Source organism: Schistocerca piceifrons, chromosome X (genome assembly GCF_021461385.2).
Source record: "Schistocerca piceifrons isolate TAMUIC-IGC-003096 chromosome X, iqSchPice1.1, whole genome shotgun sequence".
Lineage (NCBI taxonomy): Eukaryota > Metazoa > Arthropoda > Insecta > Orthoptera > Acrididae > Schistocerca > Schistocerca piceifrons.
The window spans coordinates 834,638,687-834,660,320 of NC_060149.1; the positions used below are offsets into that span (position 1 = coordinate 834,638,687).

The window sequence follows — 21,634 nt, forward strand, 5'->3', positions numbered from 1 at the left end:
TAAATTGGTTTTAAGTGCTGACAGCAATTTTCACACCCCCCCCCCCCTCCCCCATCCCTACATCAATTCAACCTTCACTTATACAACTTGTTTAATTTGGACCATTGTATAGAAACAAATAGTGCCCAATGAGGTACAAATGTATCAAATCTGACCATTCTTTGCTAATTACTGTACATTCAAGAAAAGTTTGAGTGCCCCACTCTGTATATTCTTCCAGCTAAATGATAGCAGATTTAGAGGGTAGTCTTACAGCAGATGGCATTCAATCACATGACATTTATCTGCAACATCATGTGCCTCATTCAAAGTTTAGCCTGCATTCAGCTTTAACACACAAAATACTAAGCTATCATTTGCTATACAACTTCCATAACAACTAAGTTTCAGGAGGTAACTTCTGTCATTGGTTTACACGGGGAATTCGAACACTAATGAAATAAAATGATAAATGTTACACTAGAACTCTCAACATACCACTAATAGCAACTGGAACACTTCTAAAGGCATTGTGAAAAATGTCAAACAGGGACTTTTAACTCCCTAGATGTGTGTATCAAACATTAAGTAAAATACTAATGTCCCTAACATCTGTAACTAGAAATGGCACGTTTTGTTACGTCATACCCATAATTGTATAAAAATGTGACTGAATTCAGCTGATTTTTCAATTTTTTTGTCAAACTTCATTCTTTCTTCAGAGAACTTTCCTTTCTAAAACAAAAACATTTACTAATTGAGCTGCTCGGGGGAACAAAATGGTAAATGCCAAAATCACAGTTTCGAGATACAGCGCACTGAAAGTTTCAATTTATCTGCAAATCTGAATAATTTTTTTTAACAGTTCTTTTATTCTGTAGTGATTCAAACATCCATCTTCTACTATAAAGACATAAATGAAACTCAGAACTGACTAAAACAAATGAAATATACAAAAATTATTAGATTACCATACACCATTAACAACACATAGTGATAGAACATTACATATTAAATTTTACAGTAAGTCTTCAACAATTTACTGAAACTGCAAAATCATCCATCACTCTCATTACTGATGTCTTTTTCATCTAAAACTGTTGGCTTTAGTGACAGGAAAAATCCATTGTGGACAGGATGTATGTAATTTAGGAGCGACAGGACGTCAGCAACTTCCTTCTTTTCAATAAGCCTTGGCCCATTGTATTTAAGTCGAAGCATAGGAACTGGTGCTTGCCTTCCACGTTTCCTGAAGTTTATTTCACGCCAAATGTCATGACAACATGTCTCGCTGATGAATAAAAATGATGGATATTCAGAGGTCATCTTCCACCTACATATTTTCCTTAGGTTGACATCTCTGTCATCAACTGTCTTCTTTCTGAAGACAAACGCTTCTTTAGAGTGTCGTATTTGATAGAAATCCTCTCTTTTCATATTATATACAAGCCAACTTCTTGATGATCTCGCACCACTTATCTGGACTGTACACATCTTGTACTTGTCGGTGAACGTAATTTTCAATTGTACTTGAGGAACATAATGGTATGTACATGCACTTACCATTATGTTCGTGAAATGTACTAAAGACAGTATATTTACAAAATAATGTACCTCTGAGTCATCTGAATCCTTAGGAATGTATTCTGGATCCCTCTCGAAGATATTAGTATCATTGGAAGTATATTCCTCGTCTTCTGCCATGTTCACTGTTGCCATAATCTCAGAGATGTTTTTACTTGCCACCATTCTCTCTGTCACTTACCATTATGTTTCCGCAACAGACGGACAGTGGCGCTTACCATTAAGCTCCTCCCTGACATCTGTTGAATGAATTTGGAACTACTAGTAAGTTTACTGCATTGTGCATCCTACAGGTGGTGTCATTAGCCATCTACCGCAAAATACACGGCGATGGCGCTTACCATTGTGTTCCCCCGAGCAGCTCAATTCTGGAAAGTAGGATGACTATTGTCTGTTTTGTGTGTTTCTATTCAAAGTGCTAGAAATCTTGTCTTCTGAAGGTAAGGATTGGCCTGTCATTCTATTTCTCATTTTAATAAATTTTTGTATAGAGTGGGTATTACCAAATTAATTATAATTACAATTTGCAACTATTGTTATTATTCATATTTGTATGAATTATTCTTAAAACATTTCACAAGTAGTGGAAAATCACATTAGACTCATTGATCGTAAATACTGATGTATTCAAATATCTTTGAAGTGCAAGGTATGGTATCTTTGTTGTTGATTTTTGTATATCAATTATTCAGTTAGTTAGGGAGTATCAGTACTGTTAGTAGTAGGGTAGCAGTGAGTCATGGAATAGTACAATGTAAGTTTGTGTGTTATGGTGTAAAACACTGAACTATCTGCCATAAAATTGTGGTGCCAAAGAATGGATATTAGATTTGTTACAGACGACTGGAATTTGAGTAGAAGGAAATAAAAAGGCATGTTGAAATATCATCACGCAGCAGTGTCCTTATCTGTTACATACCAGCTTGATCTTACTGACATACGAAGATTTATAACCAGATAAGTATGTTTTTTAGTTTAAGTGTTATTTCAAACTTCCTTCTCACTTAAAATAGTTGCACCTAAAAGTGTGGCGTGAGAACAACTGATGACTTGTTACCAACGGTGGAGGGATTTATTATAGTATGGACTGCTGTAGGGAGAACTTAAGAAAAAATGCTGAATTATTATGCTGTAGAAATTACATAAATAAGGAACTTTCTTTTGCATACAACATGGGATGGAGAATTTCTGGGTGTTTAGGTGCAGAATGTCTGGGTATAAGTAAAAACAACAATTTAACATTGAAATTAAATAAATTTATTCTTCATTTCTTTAATAACAAATAAATTAACTGTATTATTTTTATTTACATAAGTACAGAATGTTCCTCTAGTGAACAATACTTATACCAGTCATACTGTAACTTTTATCGAACAGTCAAAATCAAAACTGCTAAGGCCATTTCGATTGAGGATATATATATTTTTAAAGGAAGAAACTACAATCTGTTATACAAAACATCTATAATTTATAGTTCTTTATCCAGTGCAAGTTCATTGCTACAGAATGTGAAGAATACCACTGTAACTTTAATGCAACCTTAATCTGTTGTGGAGGTTGAGGGTGAGATCCAACGATATGTACTGAAGGAATTTACATTTAGTTAAGTAGAATAAATTTTCTAAGAATTTGACACATTCTGCACAACAACACCTACCATTTAATGTGCTAGTACATACACAAGAAGCATCTGACTAGAAGCTTAACTGGTATACCATTTCTGCTGATAAGCAGGCAGATAACTACATAATCATCTGTTCAGCAGCATATATTGCATATATAACTGCAATTAACAAAATGGAAAGTACTTTGTTTTACTTAATTATAGCTTATGTTATCTATATCTAGTAGAATGAATAATACAACATGTCAATAAAACAGCAGTGATACATTTCAAGTACAAACTGAAAGGATTGTATTATAAAGTATAATACAATTAAAAGCAATTACAAAATTTTTAGGGCCTTTAAAACATTTTAAAGGCTGTGTATAATCCACTTAAATACTGGTGTATTTTTTTTAAAGAAATTATTAATTATACTATATATGTTACTCACTGTTCTTTGTGAGTGTATCATGGAATGTGTAAAGGAATGATTTTTTCCAAGTTACTACATCATAAAATGAGCTTTTCAGCATTACTGGACACTATTAACATTTAACTGTACATTAAGTGATATATTATTTTGAATAAATGGCACAGTCACTTTCTCTTCGGACACAGTGACAACATGAATATGAGAAACACAAAAATGAACACAGTAACCAACAAGACACATACAAAAATTATTTATACACCTGAAAAACAGTTTTAACAAAGATGTAACAATTATTTACATTTATTGGCATTTCATATATTATGTCAAGAGCCAACAGTGTTGTTAATGATTACAATAAACTTCAATAAACAATTTACTATTTAATGAAGATTTTTACTCTGAAAATGAAATCGGGGACTACGTGCCGGTTTACTGTATCTCCCAGTAAAACACAATAGCACACACAACTAACAGCATGCAATGACTTAAAAACATTTGTCTCAAATGAATATAGAACAGCCCGATCTTTCATAAGCATGGATTTGCAGAACATTTGCAGTGATCATTTATTTTTTTAATTTTCTTCTATTCCTCCATTTTACTCACCATAGGAATTCAAGCAAAGTATCTAAATTACAGAGTGCAACATTGAAAAAAGACAAAACATGCTCAAAATAATTTCGTGCGAGGTCTTTCTTGATAACTTAAATAACACTGGTAAGATAGCATAAATTCTTATTTCAACTGCTTTATTTGGAAAGTAACACAAATTTCTACACAATTATTCAAATTCATGGAGAGAGTACAGATAAAAGTTTTGCGTTATCTATGGCAAATAAATACACACAATGAAGACAAAGGAATTGGTATAGTGATTTTGATAAATACATAAACCCAGAACTTTATCACAGAGAACCTCTTATCCTTCACATCAAGCCACAAAATGTATAGAGGAAGATGAAATTTAAGTTCTGGTGCTGGAAGACTCACTAAGGAATACAAATGATTAATAAATATGCAAAAAACAATGAAGTACTGAGTGAAGAAATTTCACCTTGACAATGATGCAGTTAAAAGCTTCATAGTAAGAGAATTGAATCTATTAATAAAATATTGAGTACATGAGCACACAAGCTGAATGAAACTGTCAAACGATTCCTACCCTGATGCAGAATTTACCTCTCTCAATGACAAAGTGATTTCCAGTTAACTAATAATAAGTAGAAGGGAGGAAGCTGACAAAATAGAAAATTGTTAACCTTAGTATCTTCCTGGAAATCAAATGTACTTGTCATTGTAAATTTTACTTAAACATTTTCAATTTTACTTAAACACTTGTGTGAGAATGTTTTACTACACTGCCACATAAATTTTATGAGAGCATTTCAAGTCAAACTTTTAAAAAGGCACATTTTGTAACAAATGCTGATTCTATCTTACATGAGTGTACTCTGAACAACATTCATGAGAGATTTCTGCGACTAATGTCAAATAAAACAATCTTTTAGCACCTTATTTTTTGGTTACACATCACCAACGACCAGGTGCTTGATACACCTCTTGTGAATTTTAAATCAGAAGAAATGCAAATATTTTAATAAAATTAAAAATGTAATGTCATTTTGTATCAACACATTTTACCAACAGCTTTAGTAGCATACACAAATACAAACTAATTTAAATATGACACAGTAGTGGGTCACTGAGTAATTCTTCAGGAAAATGTTCTTTTCAGGTAATCTTTACACCATTTCCGGAAGTTATAATCTTTTGCACGCTAATAAACAATGACATTTTAAAAAATTCAATCTGTCTGAGTGCCAGACATTCACACAAGCACACACACACACAAAATTATCACAAACATAGTACGACTTTTACATCGTTTACTATGTATAGATTATTGGCATCTGTCGTGAGAACATACAATAGTTAACAAAGAGTATAATCTACAGAATGAAAATCTGTAGTATAATGCTTTATGGTTTACACTTGCTTCCAAGTAAAAAGACAGTCTACCAGTCTCCATAAATTAAGTTCCTTCTACAACATTAATGCATGTAGCTGTCTCAACAAAATAACAAATTTTGTATGCTACATGACAACTAGGATAAAAATACTGTTACACATGAATTTTACTTACAATACAGAAATTACATCTAGCTTATATATGTATGAGAAATGCACTAGTCTCCAGATATTATATGAAAAAGGATTTCACACATTCATTATCATCATCTCATTTCTTAATGAAAATGTGATGACAGAACAATATCAACACCTTTTAATAGACACTACTGAAGACCACGAGAAGAAGATTCAAGGGCACCTTCTTCCTCCAATTTTGAAAGAAATTTTATAATTCTGTACTGTTCCTCAGTTTGTCGAGCCATATCAATTAAAGCCAACAATTTCTTAATTCCTATAAATAACCTGTGCAGAAGAGAGAGAGCAATTAATTCTTTTATTTCAAAAGTACACAGCAACAATCTAACTATGCTATGTCAGAATAAAATGAGATTTAATCACTGCTGTTTTATTTTTCTTGTAACCAAGAAATCAAGCAAAGCAGTTAGGTGTCAATGTCTAAATTGAAACAGCTTTGGTTTTGTACAGTAAATTGTGTTTAATATCAATATAATTTTTGGCAAAGTTGACAACACATACTCTAATAATGTATTCATACTATATAGTGAGTGAACTTTGGTGTACAGTAATTCCAAACAGAGGGCTGGAATGAGTTTTTCGGTGTCTTATCATACACTATCTAAAGTAGAAAATGTGCACAGAAATAGAAAAGTCAGAACATTATGACCACTGCCCACCATGAAGTTTGACACCACTTGGTGGTGTTGTGGGCACGTGACAAGGTAAAAAAAGTATGTAAGCAGAGCAGACACAGAGTGAAGCTATGGGCTCACAATAGGGAAATCCTTTGAGATAAGTGACTTTGACAAAGGGCAGATTATCATCATACAGACCCTGTGAATGAGTATCTTGAAAACAGTGAAGCTGGTCGCTTGTTCCTGTGCTACTAGGTGCTAAATGGTTGGATGTCTGACTCCTCACAAAAAATGGGGTTTGGAGGCTTGTCTGTTCTGTAAAACAGGGTAGATCATGATCTGTGGCATATCTGCTGAAAGAGCACAATGATAGTGCACACACAAGTGTTTTGGAGCACACTATTCGTCACACATTGTTGAACAAGGAGCTCCACAGCAGACCTACATGTTTAAATTTTGACCCAACATCATCATCAATTACGGCTGCTTTGGGCATAGGACCGTCAGGATTCAACAGTTCATTAATGGAAACATGTTGGTTCTTTGGGTGAACCACATTTTTGCTATCCTAGGTTGACGGTCATTTCCACAAATGTCATCATTGAGGTAAACGATGGCTCGAAACATACAGTGGGGCACAGATGCTGGCTGTTGGTGGGAGCAGTAAAGACAGACAAACAAGCTATTAAGCAGGTGGTCATAATGTCTTGATTCATTTGTGTATGCAAGTACAGGGTGTTCAAAAAGTCTCTCCGAAGTGCCGTATGATTGTTAGCCGCGCGTGCTGTATGATCGTTTGCCTGTCTAGGTTACTTCCCTTCAAGTGGACTATCCCAACATTCCACTGTTTCATTTATCTCAACCAGCATCAGTAGTATCATTGGTGTGTGCCGTTACATGTTAACATGAACATTTAAGTTTAGTTCCTTTGTTTCATTTTTGTCACGGTTAAAATGCTAACCATTGAAGAACGCGTGTTTTAATTCGAACAAGTGTTCAAAGCTGGAGGTAAATACATAGTATCAGTTCGTCAAACATTTAATTCAGTTTTCCCGGAGACAGCACTCCATCGCGATACTGTGCGAGATTTAATTAACAAATTTCGAAGTACGGGTTCAGTGACAGATGCACCTTGAAGTGATCTGAGGATAAACTACTCAATATTTCCGATAAAATATCCACAAGTCTGAACAAGTCAGTAAGAAAACTCACCCAGGAAATTGATCTTAGTGTCGGAACGACCCACACAGCTGTAAGGAAAATTTTTTATCTTTTCCCATACAAAGTGACAGTCATGCAAGAACCGAAAAGTACTGATCATGGCAAGAGACTGTATTATTGTCAATGGTTCAAAAATTTCGTTTGACAAAATGGAAGGGATATTCTTAATGAAATGTTTTTCACTGATGAGGTGTGGTTTCATTTATCTGGGCACATGAACTAGCACAATTCTCATATGTGGAGTACTGCAAATCCATTGTGTATTCACGAGGAACCACTTCATTCTGTGAAAATAGGAGTTTGGATTGCAATTTCTAGACATCAGATTGTGGTTCCCATATTTTTCAATGAAACAATAAACGCACAACAATACTGCAGCGATATTCTGAACCCATTCATAGGAGAACTTATGTTAAGTGAAATACTGAATGGTTATTCTCAACAAGATGGTGCAACCGCACATACAGATCGCATTTCAATGTCACTGCTTGTTGATGTTTTTGGCGATCGCATAATTTTACAGGGACTTTGGCCTCCACGATCGCCTGACCTAACACCACCTGACTTTTTCTTCTGGGGTGCAGCAAAAGCAACTGTCTATAAAAACCGTCCAAAATCCATCAATTGTGTATTCTACAACGGGGGTAACACTTTCAACATTTAATGTGAAAATTTGTAAGTAAAAATGAATATTCAATAAATTAATAACTTTTATTTCACTAAGTTTCATTTCAGTATATTCACTGCGGCATATGGCACGCGCGGCTAACAATCATACGGCACTGTGGAGAGACTTTTTGAACACCCCGTAGAATCTTGTTATTAGCAATCCTTAAGCGTCACTAGGCATAAGAGTACCGTATTTACTTGAATCTAAGCCGCACCTGAAAAATGAGACCCGAAATGAAGGAAAAAAAATTTTCCCAGATCTAAGCAGCACCTGAAATTTGAGACTCTAAATTCAAGGGGAGAGAAAAGTTTTACACCGCACCCCCAAATCGAAACAAAGTTCGTTCATTGTAACATGAGAGACAATTTAGGTCCAATGGATGATGACAGAGCTACAGTAGTATGGTTCGAGTCGTAAACTTAACAGTTAAGCTTTACCAAGTAGCCATTACTGTGTGTCAGGTGCTCCGTCCGTATTTATATGGGTACCCTTCCTTTCTTATGTGCTTCGTCTGGTTTGAATCGATTGCTTATTTTGCTTCGATATGATAAGTGCCGTTCTCTTTGTTATAGGTGTTTACGTCAGTAAGCTGAAAATGCATTATTGTACTGTGTCATGCATTGTTTGTCACATTCTGATCATAATTGTTTATGACCTGTCACTGCTCGCGGCATGGCTTGCTTTTGTGCGTGCTACCACCACTTACAATAAAAAGAAGAGAGTAATTGTCTCATTAGGGAAACAATGGCAACAGACTGCCATTTGTTGTTACTTACACTGCTGCTTTCTTTCATAATGACCAACAAGAACCAAATAACAGACTGTGTATGATAGAAGATGTTCTGAACAAGAGGTTAGTGAAAAATTTTCTCCGTTTGAAAATCTTTGCAGATGCCTCTTTAGTACATTACACTCTGCACAGAAATTAAAGTCATCTTAGATTCAAAAATCTAGTCAGTTGCCGTGCATCATTTCTGACTGTATCATTATTCAGCATAAGAATAATATGAATATAAACATGACATGATATTATATGTATATTCTTTCGCGTTTGCTGTTGTCTCAGTATAGTTTCGTAGTTTATTAGACAGACAGGATTTAAATGAGTTAGCAGCAAACACGAAAGAATACATGGTATAATGTTTACATTCTTCTACCTTTTCTTTTAATTTAGTTAGGCCTACTGACGCAGAGGTTTTGGCGCCAGTATTTATCTTTGTGCCTGCAAAACATGCCTGTGTAGCACTACATATATTCGATGGCAGAAGTTAGTTGTGGCGGCACCTACCAACATTTTTCAGAACTTCCGCTTACTTTGCACTCGATTCTAAGCCGCAGGCGTTTTTTTCTGGGTTACAAAAACCGGAAAAAAAGTGCGGCTTCGATTCGAGTAGATATGGTATACACAGTTTTGAAAAGATTGAACTGTGAATTATTTGTTGCTATTTTAACACATTATCCTGCATAATATGACAAAGTACACATATTAGACACCTATCCTGATCAAATACAATACAGTGTGAAGTAGCCCACTTGATATGTTTGCCTTTAGTATGAGTATGTGTTTGTCCCATAACAGGTGCCACATGATTCACTTAATGCATAGTCACAGGATGAGATGTTGGATCTCATGTCCAAGCTACCCCTCTCCACTGTTGCACAGTAGTGGCAGAACACTGGATCTTTGACAAAAGTAGCAGTAACAGAAAATTCTCATCCGCTGTCTAGGACATGTGCCCAGGTTTTCTTCCGAGGCAACCCTGCCTTACCCAAGCTGCTGCAGGTAGCAGAATGTTTACATCTACATCTATACTCTGCAAACCACCATGAGGTGCATCACAGAGGGTATGTTCCATTGTACCACTGATCAGGGTTTCTTCCTGTTCCATTCATGTATGGAGCATGGGAAGAACGATTGATTGAATGCCTCTATGCACGCACTAACTATTCTAATTTTATCTTCACGACCCCTCTGTGTGTGATATGTAGGGGGTTGTATGTTCCTAGAGTAATCATTTAAAGCCAGTTCTTGAAACTTTATTAAGAGACTTTCTTGGGATAGTTTACATCTATCTTCAAGAGTCTTCAAGTTCAGTTCCTTCATTATCCCTGTGAAACTCTCCCTCGGATTAAACAAATCTGTCACCATTCGTGCTACCCTTCCCTGTATACGTTCAATATCTGTTAGTGGTATCTGGTATGGATTTCACACAGTTGAGCAGTATTCTAGAACTGGTTGCACGAGTTATTTGTAAGCAATTTCCTCTGTAGACTGATTCTGTCAACAAACTGAAGTCTACCACCTGCTTTATCTATGTCTGAACCTATGTGATCATTCCATTTCATATCCCTACAAAGTGTAACACCCAGGTATATCATTAACACTTTGCCATCTGCACGCCTCGTACAAATTTATTTGCTTGGAGCCGGCAGCGCTAATTGAGATTTCGTGGCCTGTCGCCAGATGTTCTTGACATTATCGGGAGATCGTAAATTGTTACGTTTTACTAATCTCATCATTAGTTCTCATAAGTTCTCAACCCTGTCCCCTACTTTCATGAAATTTCGAAGATATACATACGTAAATAAATACAAAATTTGTTTCTTATATTTGTTTATTTGCATTGTCTTCGGTACTCAGTATTTCGCTTACATATAACATGCAACAAAACAGTCACCAAGACAAAATGCAACTCAACAAGACTTGCACATTAAGTTTGTTGTGTTTTTAGTTGTTGTTGTTGTTTTGGGAACATACATGGCAGTGTCTTCATTTTCATTTATTTGTTTCAGGAATATGTAGGTCTATTAGTTGGTGTTATTTTATGTGACCAGAAAGTCTGTCAGCCAGATCATGATGAGACGTACGCGATGTAGTGGCAACCTCCAAGTTTTGCTCCACACAGTCTTCATAAATAATCGTATTGTCTCTTTCATCCGCCAAGATGAAAGGGCACAAGTACTTATAAGAACAAAAAACTTGATGTGTGTAACTTATTGTTACCTAAACAATAACACCACCAGACTTCAAAAGATACTAAAGTATTGTCACCGGCCACTGCACAATGCTATGCTCATGACACCATCGTGGTGTCGCTGGCCGTTGACCGCTATTTCGCATGTGACACCATTTGGTGTCACCAGGACAGCAGAGTGTTAATATACAACATAAGCATCAAGAGTCCCAACACACTTCCCTGAGGCACACCCGAATTTACTTCTACATCTGATGATGACTATCCACCCAAGATAACATGTTGTGTCCTTCCTACCAAAAAGTCCTCAATCCAGTCACAAATTCCACTTGATATCCCATATGATCAGATCTTTGACAATAAGTGTAGGTGAGTTCTGAGTCAAATGCTTTTTAGAAATCAAAAAATACAGCATCTACCAGATTGCCTTGATCCAAAGCATTCAGTACTTCAATTGAAAAAAGTGAGAGTTGGGTTTCACATGTTCAATGTTTACAAAATCCATGCTGGGTGGCACTGAGGATATTTAGTTTTGGGGATTACTTTTACTACCCTTCCCTTAGATGTGTGTGACCTGTGCCTTTTTCCAAGAACTGGGGATAGTTTTTTTGTTCGAGGGATCTACGATAGAATGTAGTTACAAGAGGGGCTAACTCAACTGCAAAATCAGTATAGAATCTGACAGGTATTCCATCGGGCCCTGGAGCTTTGTTCAGCTTCAACGATTTTAGCTGCTTCTCAACACCATTGACATTAATACTTATTTCCTTCATCTTTTCAGTGGTACGAGAATTAAATTAGAGCAATTTTCTTGTGTTTTCCTTTGTAAACAAACATTTTAAAATGGATTTAATCATATAATCTTTTGCTCTGCTACCCTTAATTTCGGTTCCTGTCTCATTCACTAGTTATTGGACACTAATTCTGGTTCCACTAACAGCTCTTACAGACGACCAGAATTTCTTTGGGTCCTGTGAAAGATCACTTGACAATATTCTGCTATGGCAGTCATTGAATGCATCACGCATTGCTCCCTTGACAGCCAAACATGTTTCATTCAACATCTCTCTACCTATAGCCCTACACTTTGTTTTACACCTGTTATGCAGTAATCTCTGTTTCTTTAGAAGTTTCTTTACAGTGACTTTATACCATGGAGGTTGCCTCCCATTATGAACTGCTGTTCTCGGTCCATATCTATCTATCCAGAACATGGTTAACTATTCTTTTAAACCTGAGCCAGAGTTCCTCTACATTCTCCTGCCTTGTGCTGAAAGTTACACGTTCCTCATCGAGATGTGACACTAATAATTTTTTGTGCAATCAGGTAGATGCTGTATTTCATGACTTCCAAAAAGCATGCTTGTTTTAGTTGTCCTTTGTACCTTGGTCATTGATACCAGTTTTAATGTGGACATCCTCAAAGAGGTCAGGTCTATTTGTTGCCATTAGATGCAATATATTTCCATCATGAGTGGGGCTCCTAGCTACCTGTTCTAAGCAGTTTTCAGAAAGGCATTTAGTATAGTTTCACAAGATGTCTTATCACAACCACCACTAACAAAACTGTTAATTGTTGGATGATAACAGTCTCCACCGTATGATTGGGGAACTTACCTAGAAGTGAACTGAGGTTTTCTCTAGTGTTTTTGGTTACAGAAATTATCATTTTATGCCCACACCTGATTCTGAGTCTTGCCCAAACAATCTCACATGCAGCTTCAATTTCTACCTCACTGGATTTGAGTTTCTTATCTACTGAAACAAATACACCACCTCCATTTCCCACTTGCCCATCCTTTCAATATACACTTGAATTTTCCCCAAAAATCTCACTGCTATCAATTTCAGGTTTACTAGAAATCCTGACAGTTTTCCAAACTTACATAGAGCAAGTGGAAAGGTAGATAGTGGCATGGAGTACCCACCACAACTCTTTTCTGTCAAGCTTTGGCCGTTGTGGCCTGAAAATCCGCATTTTTCCCTAAAGTATTTATATTGGCACAGAACTGTACACCTAACCTGGGCTGCCAAACAGCACTTGTCACTCACCCAAACAACAGGCTGCCTTCTAAAGTGACATGAGACGATTGGGATCGATAAAACAATTGCATGGTAGGATCCAGAATGCTGTCTTGGAGTTAAAAAAAAAAATCAGCCACTTGGTTGTATGCCTTTGCTCTGTTCATAATCTCTGTTGTTGCCTTTTGGGGCTTTCTCCATCTGATAGGTAGGTCCATAATTTAAAGTCATCACTAGTTTAATACTAATAAATCTGTAAATTCTTGCTGAGCAGAATCTGTAATGGCAACCTTTTAGTCTAAAGCCTCTTGCGGTGATAAATGCAGGGAGCATCTTTGCCTCAAGCCTTTTTAAAAGGAATTGCTTTAAATCTGTAGCTGGGAGGGGGGGGGGGGGGGGGCGTAAAAGAAGTGTTAATGCATTGTTTGTGCTAACAGTAATAATGACAAATTTGTCAAATGAAAAGTATGGCTATAACTTTTCCTTTGGCTTTTCCTTAAAAGGTAACCATTGTGGTGAGTAGTGGGCAGTACTTCATGTACAACTATCATTTCATCCTTTCCTGTTCCAGCTGCAAATGGCGCATGAGAAGAATGACTGTTTATCAATTCTGTGTGAACTCTGAGTCTAATCTTAGCTCTGTGGTCTTTCCACGAAATGTGTGTAGGAGAAAGCAATATATGGCTAACTCTGCTAGGAACAGATGGTCTTGGAATTTTAACATAAAACCACTCTGTGATGCACAACACCTCTTTTGTAGCATCTGCCACTGCAACTCAATGAACATCGCTGTAACATTTTGCACTTCGTAAATGAACTGTGAAGAAACTCACTTCTTGTCTATGGATCTTCTCACTTCCTCTATCAATCCTATCAGGTATAGAGCTCAGACTGATGAGCAGTATTCAAGTAATGATTGAATGAGGATTTTGTAAGCTACTTCTTTCTTTGGTGGACTACACTTCTTGAGGATACTACCAGGTGGCTATAATTAATCTGACGGTGCTCCAGTGCAACCTTTATATGTTGTAGGATGCTAAAACATCGTGGGTACATTCATTAATCAGTGAACTCGTGGAGTATGATGAAAAACATAGTTCCAATTTCTGCTACCAGGTGAAAATATGGTGCTGTAAGCAATCAACATGGTGTGTTGGGCAGGGAAAGGGCTGAAATGATCAAACACATGATAACAGTGGTTCTAGCACATTTATTAGGATATGGTCACAAGATACAACATGTTTTCAACATGATCTGTCAACTCAGCAACATGCTGCATCCCTCACACAGCATTGTCAACAGTTGCTCGCAGCATATCCAGTGTAATCAAAGTGATACATCATCGTATGCTATCCTTCAGATCAGACAGAGTCCAGACACATCCCTAATAGACATGACCTTTCCAATATCCCCACAACCAGAAGTCACATGGATTTAGGTCAGGGGATCCGGAAGGCCACAGACCTTGAAATTGCTTAGAGATGATGTTATCGCTACCGATGTTTCTTGAAACAAGTCTTTAAACAGGCAAGAGACATGGGGTTTCATCCTAGCTTGCACGAAAATAGTAGTGTGGACACAGTTTTGTTCTTGCAAAACTACAATCACGATGCACACACAGGTCCTTACAATGAACAGGTATCATTACACCTAACAGGTCCATGATGTGTCATCTCCTTGAAGAAAAATGGACTGAGAATGAAGGAGCCCGTAAAACCACACCACTCCGTCATGTAAGTTGAGTGCAGTCGATGTTCTTGCACAATATATGGTGGAGTAGAACTAAATATGTGACAGTTCTGTGCATTCACAGCACTGTGCAGAGTAAAATGTGCCTCATCCATCAAAATAATATTCCCTGGCCACATGTCAGCCACTTCCATGCATGCCAAAAAACAAAGGGCAAAGTCATGGTGTTGCAACGTACTTTGGGGCTCATTTGGTGCATATTCTGAATCTTGTAGCAATACCAGCGAAAATGCGCTGTAAAATCCATTTGAACTGTTGACCAAGGGAGATACAGCTCTAGCACTCGCTGCAGAATTTGAGGCACGTGCTGCACAGTTGGTCATAGCTACAGCATCTTAATGAACAATTGTCATGGGAATGGGCCGCCTCTCTCTTCCTGCTGCCCCACCTAATTCACCCGTTTCTTCAAACTTCTTGATCGTATTCTTTAGTCCATTTATTGACATGGGGTCTCTACGCAGCTGTTTCTGTCAGCGACATTCCCACAATGCAGTGCTGCTATTTCTGCCATTCTGATAAAACAACTTTACCAGTAGTACACAGTCTTTCTTCTCAATAGTCTCTGTGTTTCATACGGAGAACTTCAACCTTCTTAACTCCTTACAACAACAGTATGTAACAAAAGAAATCGACATGTGTCAACAAGTAACAAACAGAATACTGACATCAAAACAGGAAACATTTCACATTTTGACTACTTACAGTTTTTGCCCGATAGCGGGGAGTGGAACTATTATTTTTTTCAGCGTGCTCCATGAGCACACAGTAGTGGCATCTAACATACCTACAATGTTTCAGCATTATGCAATATATACAGCCCACACACCAACACTATGAACACTGTCAGTTTAATTACGAGGGTTGACTGAAAAGTAATGCCTCCACCTTCGTAACTCAACAGTTGGCAGCATTGGCACACGACAGGTACTGGCTTGTTCCGGAGCCTCTTCTCTACAGCTCCAGTTGGCGGGAAGCCTTAGCATTGAACAGTTGTGTTGTTACAGTATGAAGTATGGAACCCTGTGCAGACAGTTGGTCAATGCGATTTAAGCAGCATGCAGTCATTGAATTCTTGACAGCAGAAGGTGTCACCCAAAAGGAAATTCACGATAGACTGAAAGCAGTTTATGGTGATTGTGTTGATGTGAGTACTGTGCGTCATTGGGAGAGTAAGTTTAAATATGTTGAGGTGGGAACATCTGACCTGGGTGACAAACAAAGAGTTGGACATCCTGTGACAGCAACCACCAGGTTTCACAAGCAAAATGTTGACAGATTGATTCAGGACGATCGTCGTATCACTCAGAGAGAAACTGTAAGCAAAATCGGCATTTCACAAGAACGTGTGAAGAACTGTGAGATTGTGGTTGCGGAAACAGTGTGTCAACTTCTTCCAAGATGGCTTCAGAAAACTTTTTCATCATTGGCAGAAATGTATCCAATTGGCTGGCAATTATGTGGAAAAGTGAATATTGGTAATTGAAGATCACATTCTAAGGATTATTTCTGCATCTGATTTATTAAAATAGTCCCATCCAAACCCAATTAATGAAGGTGGAGGCATTACTTTTCATTCAACCCTTGTATTACCAATTAATCTCAGTCTCGCCTCAGCTCCACCTGCAATTAGTTTTATATGATTGTTCCAATTTAAATAACTTTGTACACATACTCCCAGGAATTTAATGGCCGAAAAACCTATTTTTAAGGTGTAAGGGGTTATTATCCTGCCCAGGGATTTACAATTCTATCACTACTCGCCATTCACCATCAGGTGGGCAGAGACTAGACAGGAAGGGCAAATCTGAAGGTGCAGCATCACCATGGATTCCTTGCATTAGAAGTGCCAAAGACTTAGTCTCAGGTGCCTCAACAGCATCACAACCCAGCATAGAAGCCTGAAGCCTGTCTTGGCAGCTACCAAACTTCCAACTGTTTCTGAACAGTGGCCAATTCTTCCCACATCTGTACACAACAGGCACAGTCTTTATCTATCTAACCTAGGTTTGTCTATACCACAGAGAATATAAAATTAACCCAAGCAGTCACTAGTTATGATGTAAGTACTTCTGCTATCATGTTTGTGATTATTAATACACTACAAAGCAGCTCAAGTGACACTGCTACTCTTCCAACATACTAACCACAGAATAAGTTTATGAGTGGTAGTCAGCACAGTTAAATACGCAGATTATGTTCACCTTTTTTCCACACAAAGGATAGAAATACTAAACTAAATCCTGTGTACAAATGGAAAAAAAGCAACAACAACAACCGCCGCTGCGCTCTCATATTTCTTTTGGCACCGATATAACTACCACCCCCGCTCCCCTCCCCATCACCACAGCCTTTGTGTGGTTTTTGTTATTCTGTTAACAAGTGAAAACATGTTTAACAATGGTATTACTTACCGCTGGCCCTGTATTTTCCGACTAATTGTAGCAACATCTTTCTTCGAAAAAACATCAGTTTCTTCTAGCACTGCTATAAGGTGCTCTGGTTTAGAAAGATTTGGTACATGGAGTACAGCTGTGAAGGCAGACATCATTTCCATGTCTTCAAGAACTTGCCTGCAATAATTTCACAATAAGTAATACTTCAACAAAAGTGCCCAAAAGTTCTTCACAGATATTTTCAATCAAAACAAAGAGATACATTTACCTTCTACTACTGGTGCACAGTATGAGGAGTTTCCTGCCTTTTGGTGGTTCTTTCTTCAGAAGCACTAAAAGTGCCTGAAGTGTCAAATTGGAATACCTGGGTCCAATAGGACCATAATCAAGTAAACGTTCAATATTATCAACAAGTATACAGCTGAGCTGTGACCTATATGCATCATCAAAAACCTGAAAAACAACATATTCACACATATTTACATTTTTGTATTTGCACAACAACATGAATATCTTTCACTACAAATTTATACTTCCAACTGCCATTCATATGCATCTCTGGCATAAATTAAACACACACCTCTGTAGACTATATGCCATAGCTTACATTCCTTGATTGTGGAGTATGATTCTACATGATTTTTAAAAAAAGCTGAACTGTAAGGTTGCAACTGGATTTAATGTTAAGCAATGAAACTTTTATCACACTTTAACACAATTTAAAGTAGTAAAAACAAATATGCACACCTTTCTGATTTGTAAACATTTTGCAGATTCTGTATAGCCAACCATTTCTTCAGGAGAACACACTTTGACAAATGGGAAATCTGAATCTTTTGCAAGCTGTGCAGCAATAGCAGTTTTTCCTGAATTAGGAGGTCCTTCAAGCAATACAGACACCAATCCTGATGTGTCTGTCATGCGAGCTTGTTGAATTAGAAGCATGCCATCTTCAAACACACCACTAACAGGTGTACCCCAATTGATAATACCACGTGACAAGAAGTGTTCCAGTACTTCTGCACTTGTACCAAAGGCCTGTAACCAAATAACATAATGATAATGAAGGTGTTTACTACTGATGACAAATATAAAATACAATGAACTGCCTTATTCTAATTCCTGGTCAACTAATCTTTCTCACATAAATAAAACATTGTCAGAGACATTAACACAGTTCACGCCACAATTCGTATTTAGTGACTGGCTTCAGTTATATTACCATTCTCAGACCAATTTAATATCCACAGTGAGACAGTAGCATTAATAGCGAAATACTCTCTAGTAACTGTCTGTCAAATGTTTAAAGGAAACAACTTCTCAGATATGCAAGCCATGTTATGGGTACGGAAAATAATATGACCGTATGCATATTGAATTCCAAACCTTTATATTTGTGTCCTACACTTATCCCTGTGTTGCCCCTGGTTTGAGAGATCTCCAATGTAAAATTCAACTTCCTGTGAAGCAATATTTTTCATTTAATCAGGACTATGGTGTACCATATTTGCAATCATTTAGGAGAGAGTTTTCTTCAAATTTATCCAAAGGAAAGTAGTCTGTGAAAGGCTAGTTGTGTAGTGTGTTTTGTGCCTATAGAAAAGTATGAAAGAATTTTGTATGAGATCTTTTTGGTGACACAAATGCTTAACATGTTTATATATAAAGGTGTAACAACTTCTTTAGGCTGTGACAGCTTAGCAAACTTCTCTGGTAAGAAAGTTTTGGGAAACTGTGCACTGATGGACCTTTTTATCCTTCATTTCTTGCTGTTTGATGATAACCTTAGTGCTCAAATTAAATTTAATTTTTGAAGTCATCCAATGCCTTTAAGATATGTTAGTGTTTCCAAGATAAATATCCAGAAGCACAACTATGACATCAGTAACAGAAACATCAAGAATTACATAAGTTGTAGAAATGTGATCCATTAATACTGTAAGTGCTGACATGTAATTTATTACTTTTTTCTGTGTAAGAAATCCTACAGATGAAGCTCAAGATATCGAACATTAGATCTGTTTCATCAAGGATTGAAGCAAGTATCAGCTGCACTCTCATTGCAAAAGCATAATTGCATAGACTGAATTAGGGGACTACAGCAAATGTATATCAGGATGGAGGCACTGACATTCAAACCTCATGCAATACTGGTGTACCATCTCAAAATCTAATTACAAAAATGAAATCTATATTTTCTAGTTTATCTGCACTGGAACTTGTTATGTGGAACAGACTGCTATGGCATTTTAGAAAAGTTTTTATTCCCAGTTCGTCTAAATAACCAAAAATAAATAATATTTTCTTACTGGCTTTATATCATGTTCCAGTGCATGCAGAAAGTCTGATCTGTCAACCAACAGCTTCTCCATTGCCTCAGGATCAACTTCAACTTTGCTTGATGCTTTGATGAGTCTGTTCATGGCAGTTGATTGAGCAGCACGCACCAGACCTTCCAGTTCAGCACCACTGAAATTTTTTGTCAGTGCTGCAAGCTCCTGTAACAGCAAGGCAATAATTAAATAACACACTACGACACACACATTTTGCTGGGATATTTATACTTCTGATTTAAGTAATTATTTCATTCCATGGCCGGACACTATCAAGTAAGCAATATGAAAGGGTTTCATTGAAAAGTAATTGAAATGCACACTTGTGTTTCTTTTTTAGTTAAGCAAAATATTGTACTATACAGGGTGTCCCAGCTATCTTGTCCACCCAAAATATCTCTGGAACAATAACAGCTATTGGAAAACAACTTTCACCAGTATCAATGTAGGGCTGGGGCCCATGAATGTATATATCTGGAGACATTCTAAAACGAAAGCATGTGTGTTTTTTAACACTAACTTATGTTTTTTTAAATGGACCTCCTATATTTTTTCTTCAGCAATCCATAGCATGACAAAGCACACACACAATGGCGTTGATTGCATTGCAATATTCCCATTACATCCCGAGATATTGAGACGCGAAGTTGACGCTTGAAACACCCGACATGCGCTGCTAGCGCACGTCCTGAGGCTCAGGCGTGAACCCCATGCTGCCCGTAATCGCAGCAGGATGGCAGCAGACTGTATTATTTGTTTCGGACCTCTTGATAAGTATGGAGGTGTGATTACACATGTAAATCACATCGCGATTACAGGCAGCATGGGGTACACGCCTGAGCCTCAGGATGTGCGCTAGCAGCGCATGTCAGGTGTTTCAAGTGTCAACTTCGTGTCTCAATATCTCAGGATGTAATGGGAATATTGCAATGCAATCAATGCCATTGTGTATGTGCTTTGTCATGCTATGGATTGCTGAAGAAAAAATATAGGAGGTCCATTTAAAAAAACATAAGTTTGTGTTAAAAAAAAACACATATGCTTTCGTTTTAGAATGTTTCCAAATATGTACATTCATGGGCCCCAGCCCTACATTGATACCGGTGAAAGTCTTTTTCTAATAGCTGTTATTGTTCCAGAGATATTTTGGGTGGACAAGATAGCTGGGACACCCTGTATACTTAAAACAAGCCGCAACAAAAAAATATTCAAACGCACAGTTTAATCTGCCAGGAAGTTTCATATCAGTGCACACTACACTGCAGAGTGAAAATCTCATTCTGGAAAAAAAAATATTCGTTTCAAAGTTCATCATCTGGCAAAATTCAGCCAACACCTCTTTTGCCAAGGTTGTTCATCAACCTCCTTTTGAGAGGTCACTAGTCAAACAGCATTACTGAACAATCCATCAAATACAAGGGCAGGTAAAATGAATACACACTGAATTAACTGTGGAGGCTGAGTATACAGAGTAAGACAAACTGTTTGATACATTCAAAATGGGTTCCCTCCCCATGCAACTAAGTAAAAAAAAAAAGTGGGAGTGGGTGAAGGTCACACAGTGCTATGAGAAAATGACAAAATAGCTGCAAGAATATGTTTACACAACAGCGTTTATTGAGATGTGACAGTTCAATGTGCATCTTTCATCGTATACATTATTACATTCATAGTACACTTTTTTTAACATTAAGGACACCAATAGTGGCTTTTGAGTGTTCTGATGATTCACCTCAACATACCAGAAACTTAAATACAAAAATACAGAAAGGAGAAAAACTTCTTTGCAGCACTACGGGCTTCCAATTACCTGTCTTTTTCCATAACATTTCTACATTGACCCCCTTTCATAAGCCAGCTTTCCTGCAATATCTTCACATCATATT

At 37.2% G+C, this 21,634-nt stretch overlaps 1 protein-coding gene across 1 annotated transcript in view; it reads right to left on the reverse strand.

Annotated features, from left to right (window-relative positions):
- Positions 1 to 2,797: 2,797 nt before the first annotated feature.
- LOC124721934 (vesicle-fusing ATPase 1) overlaps positions 2,798 to 21,634 on the reverse strand; it is a 94,849-nt gene continuing 76,012 nt past the window's right edge. Inside the window, exons 10-14 of the mRNA XM_047247092.1 lie at positions 19,725 to 19,913; positions 18,163 to 18,453; positions 17,684 to 17,868; positions 17,434 to 17,592; positions 2,798 to 6,035 (exon numbers count right to left, since the gene is read on the reverse strand). Of these exons, the coding sequence (XP_047103048.1) occupies positions 5,897 to 6,035; positions 17,434 to 17,592; positions 17,684 to 17,868; positions 18,163 to 18,453; positions 19,725 to 19,913 (963 nt within the window). The 3' untranslated portion in view covers positions 2,798 to 5,896. The remainder of the gene's footprint in view (positions 6,036 to 17,433; positions 17,593 to 17,683; positions 17,869 to 18,162; positions 18,454 to 19,724; positions 19,914 to 21,634) is intronic.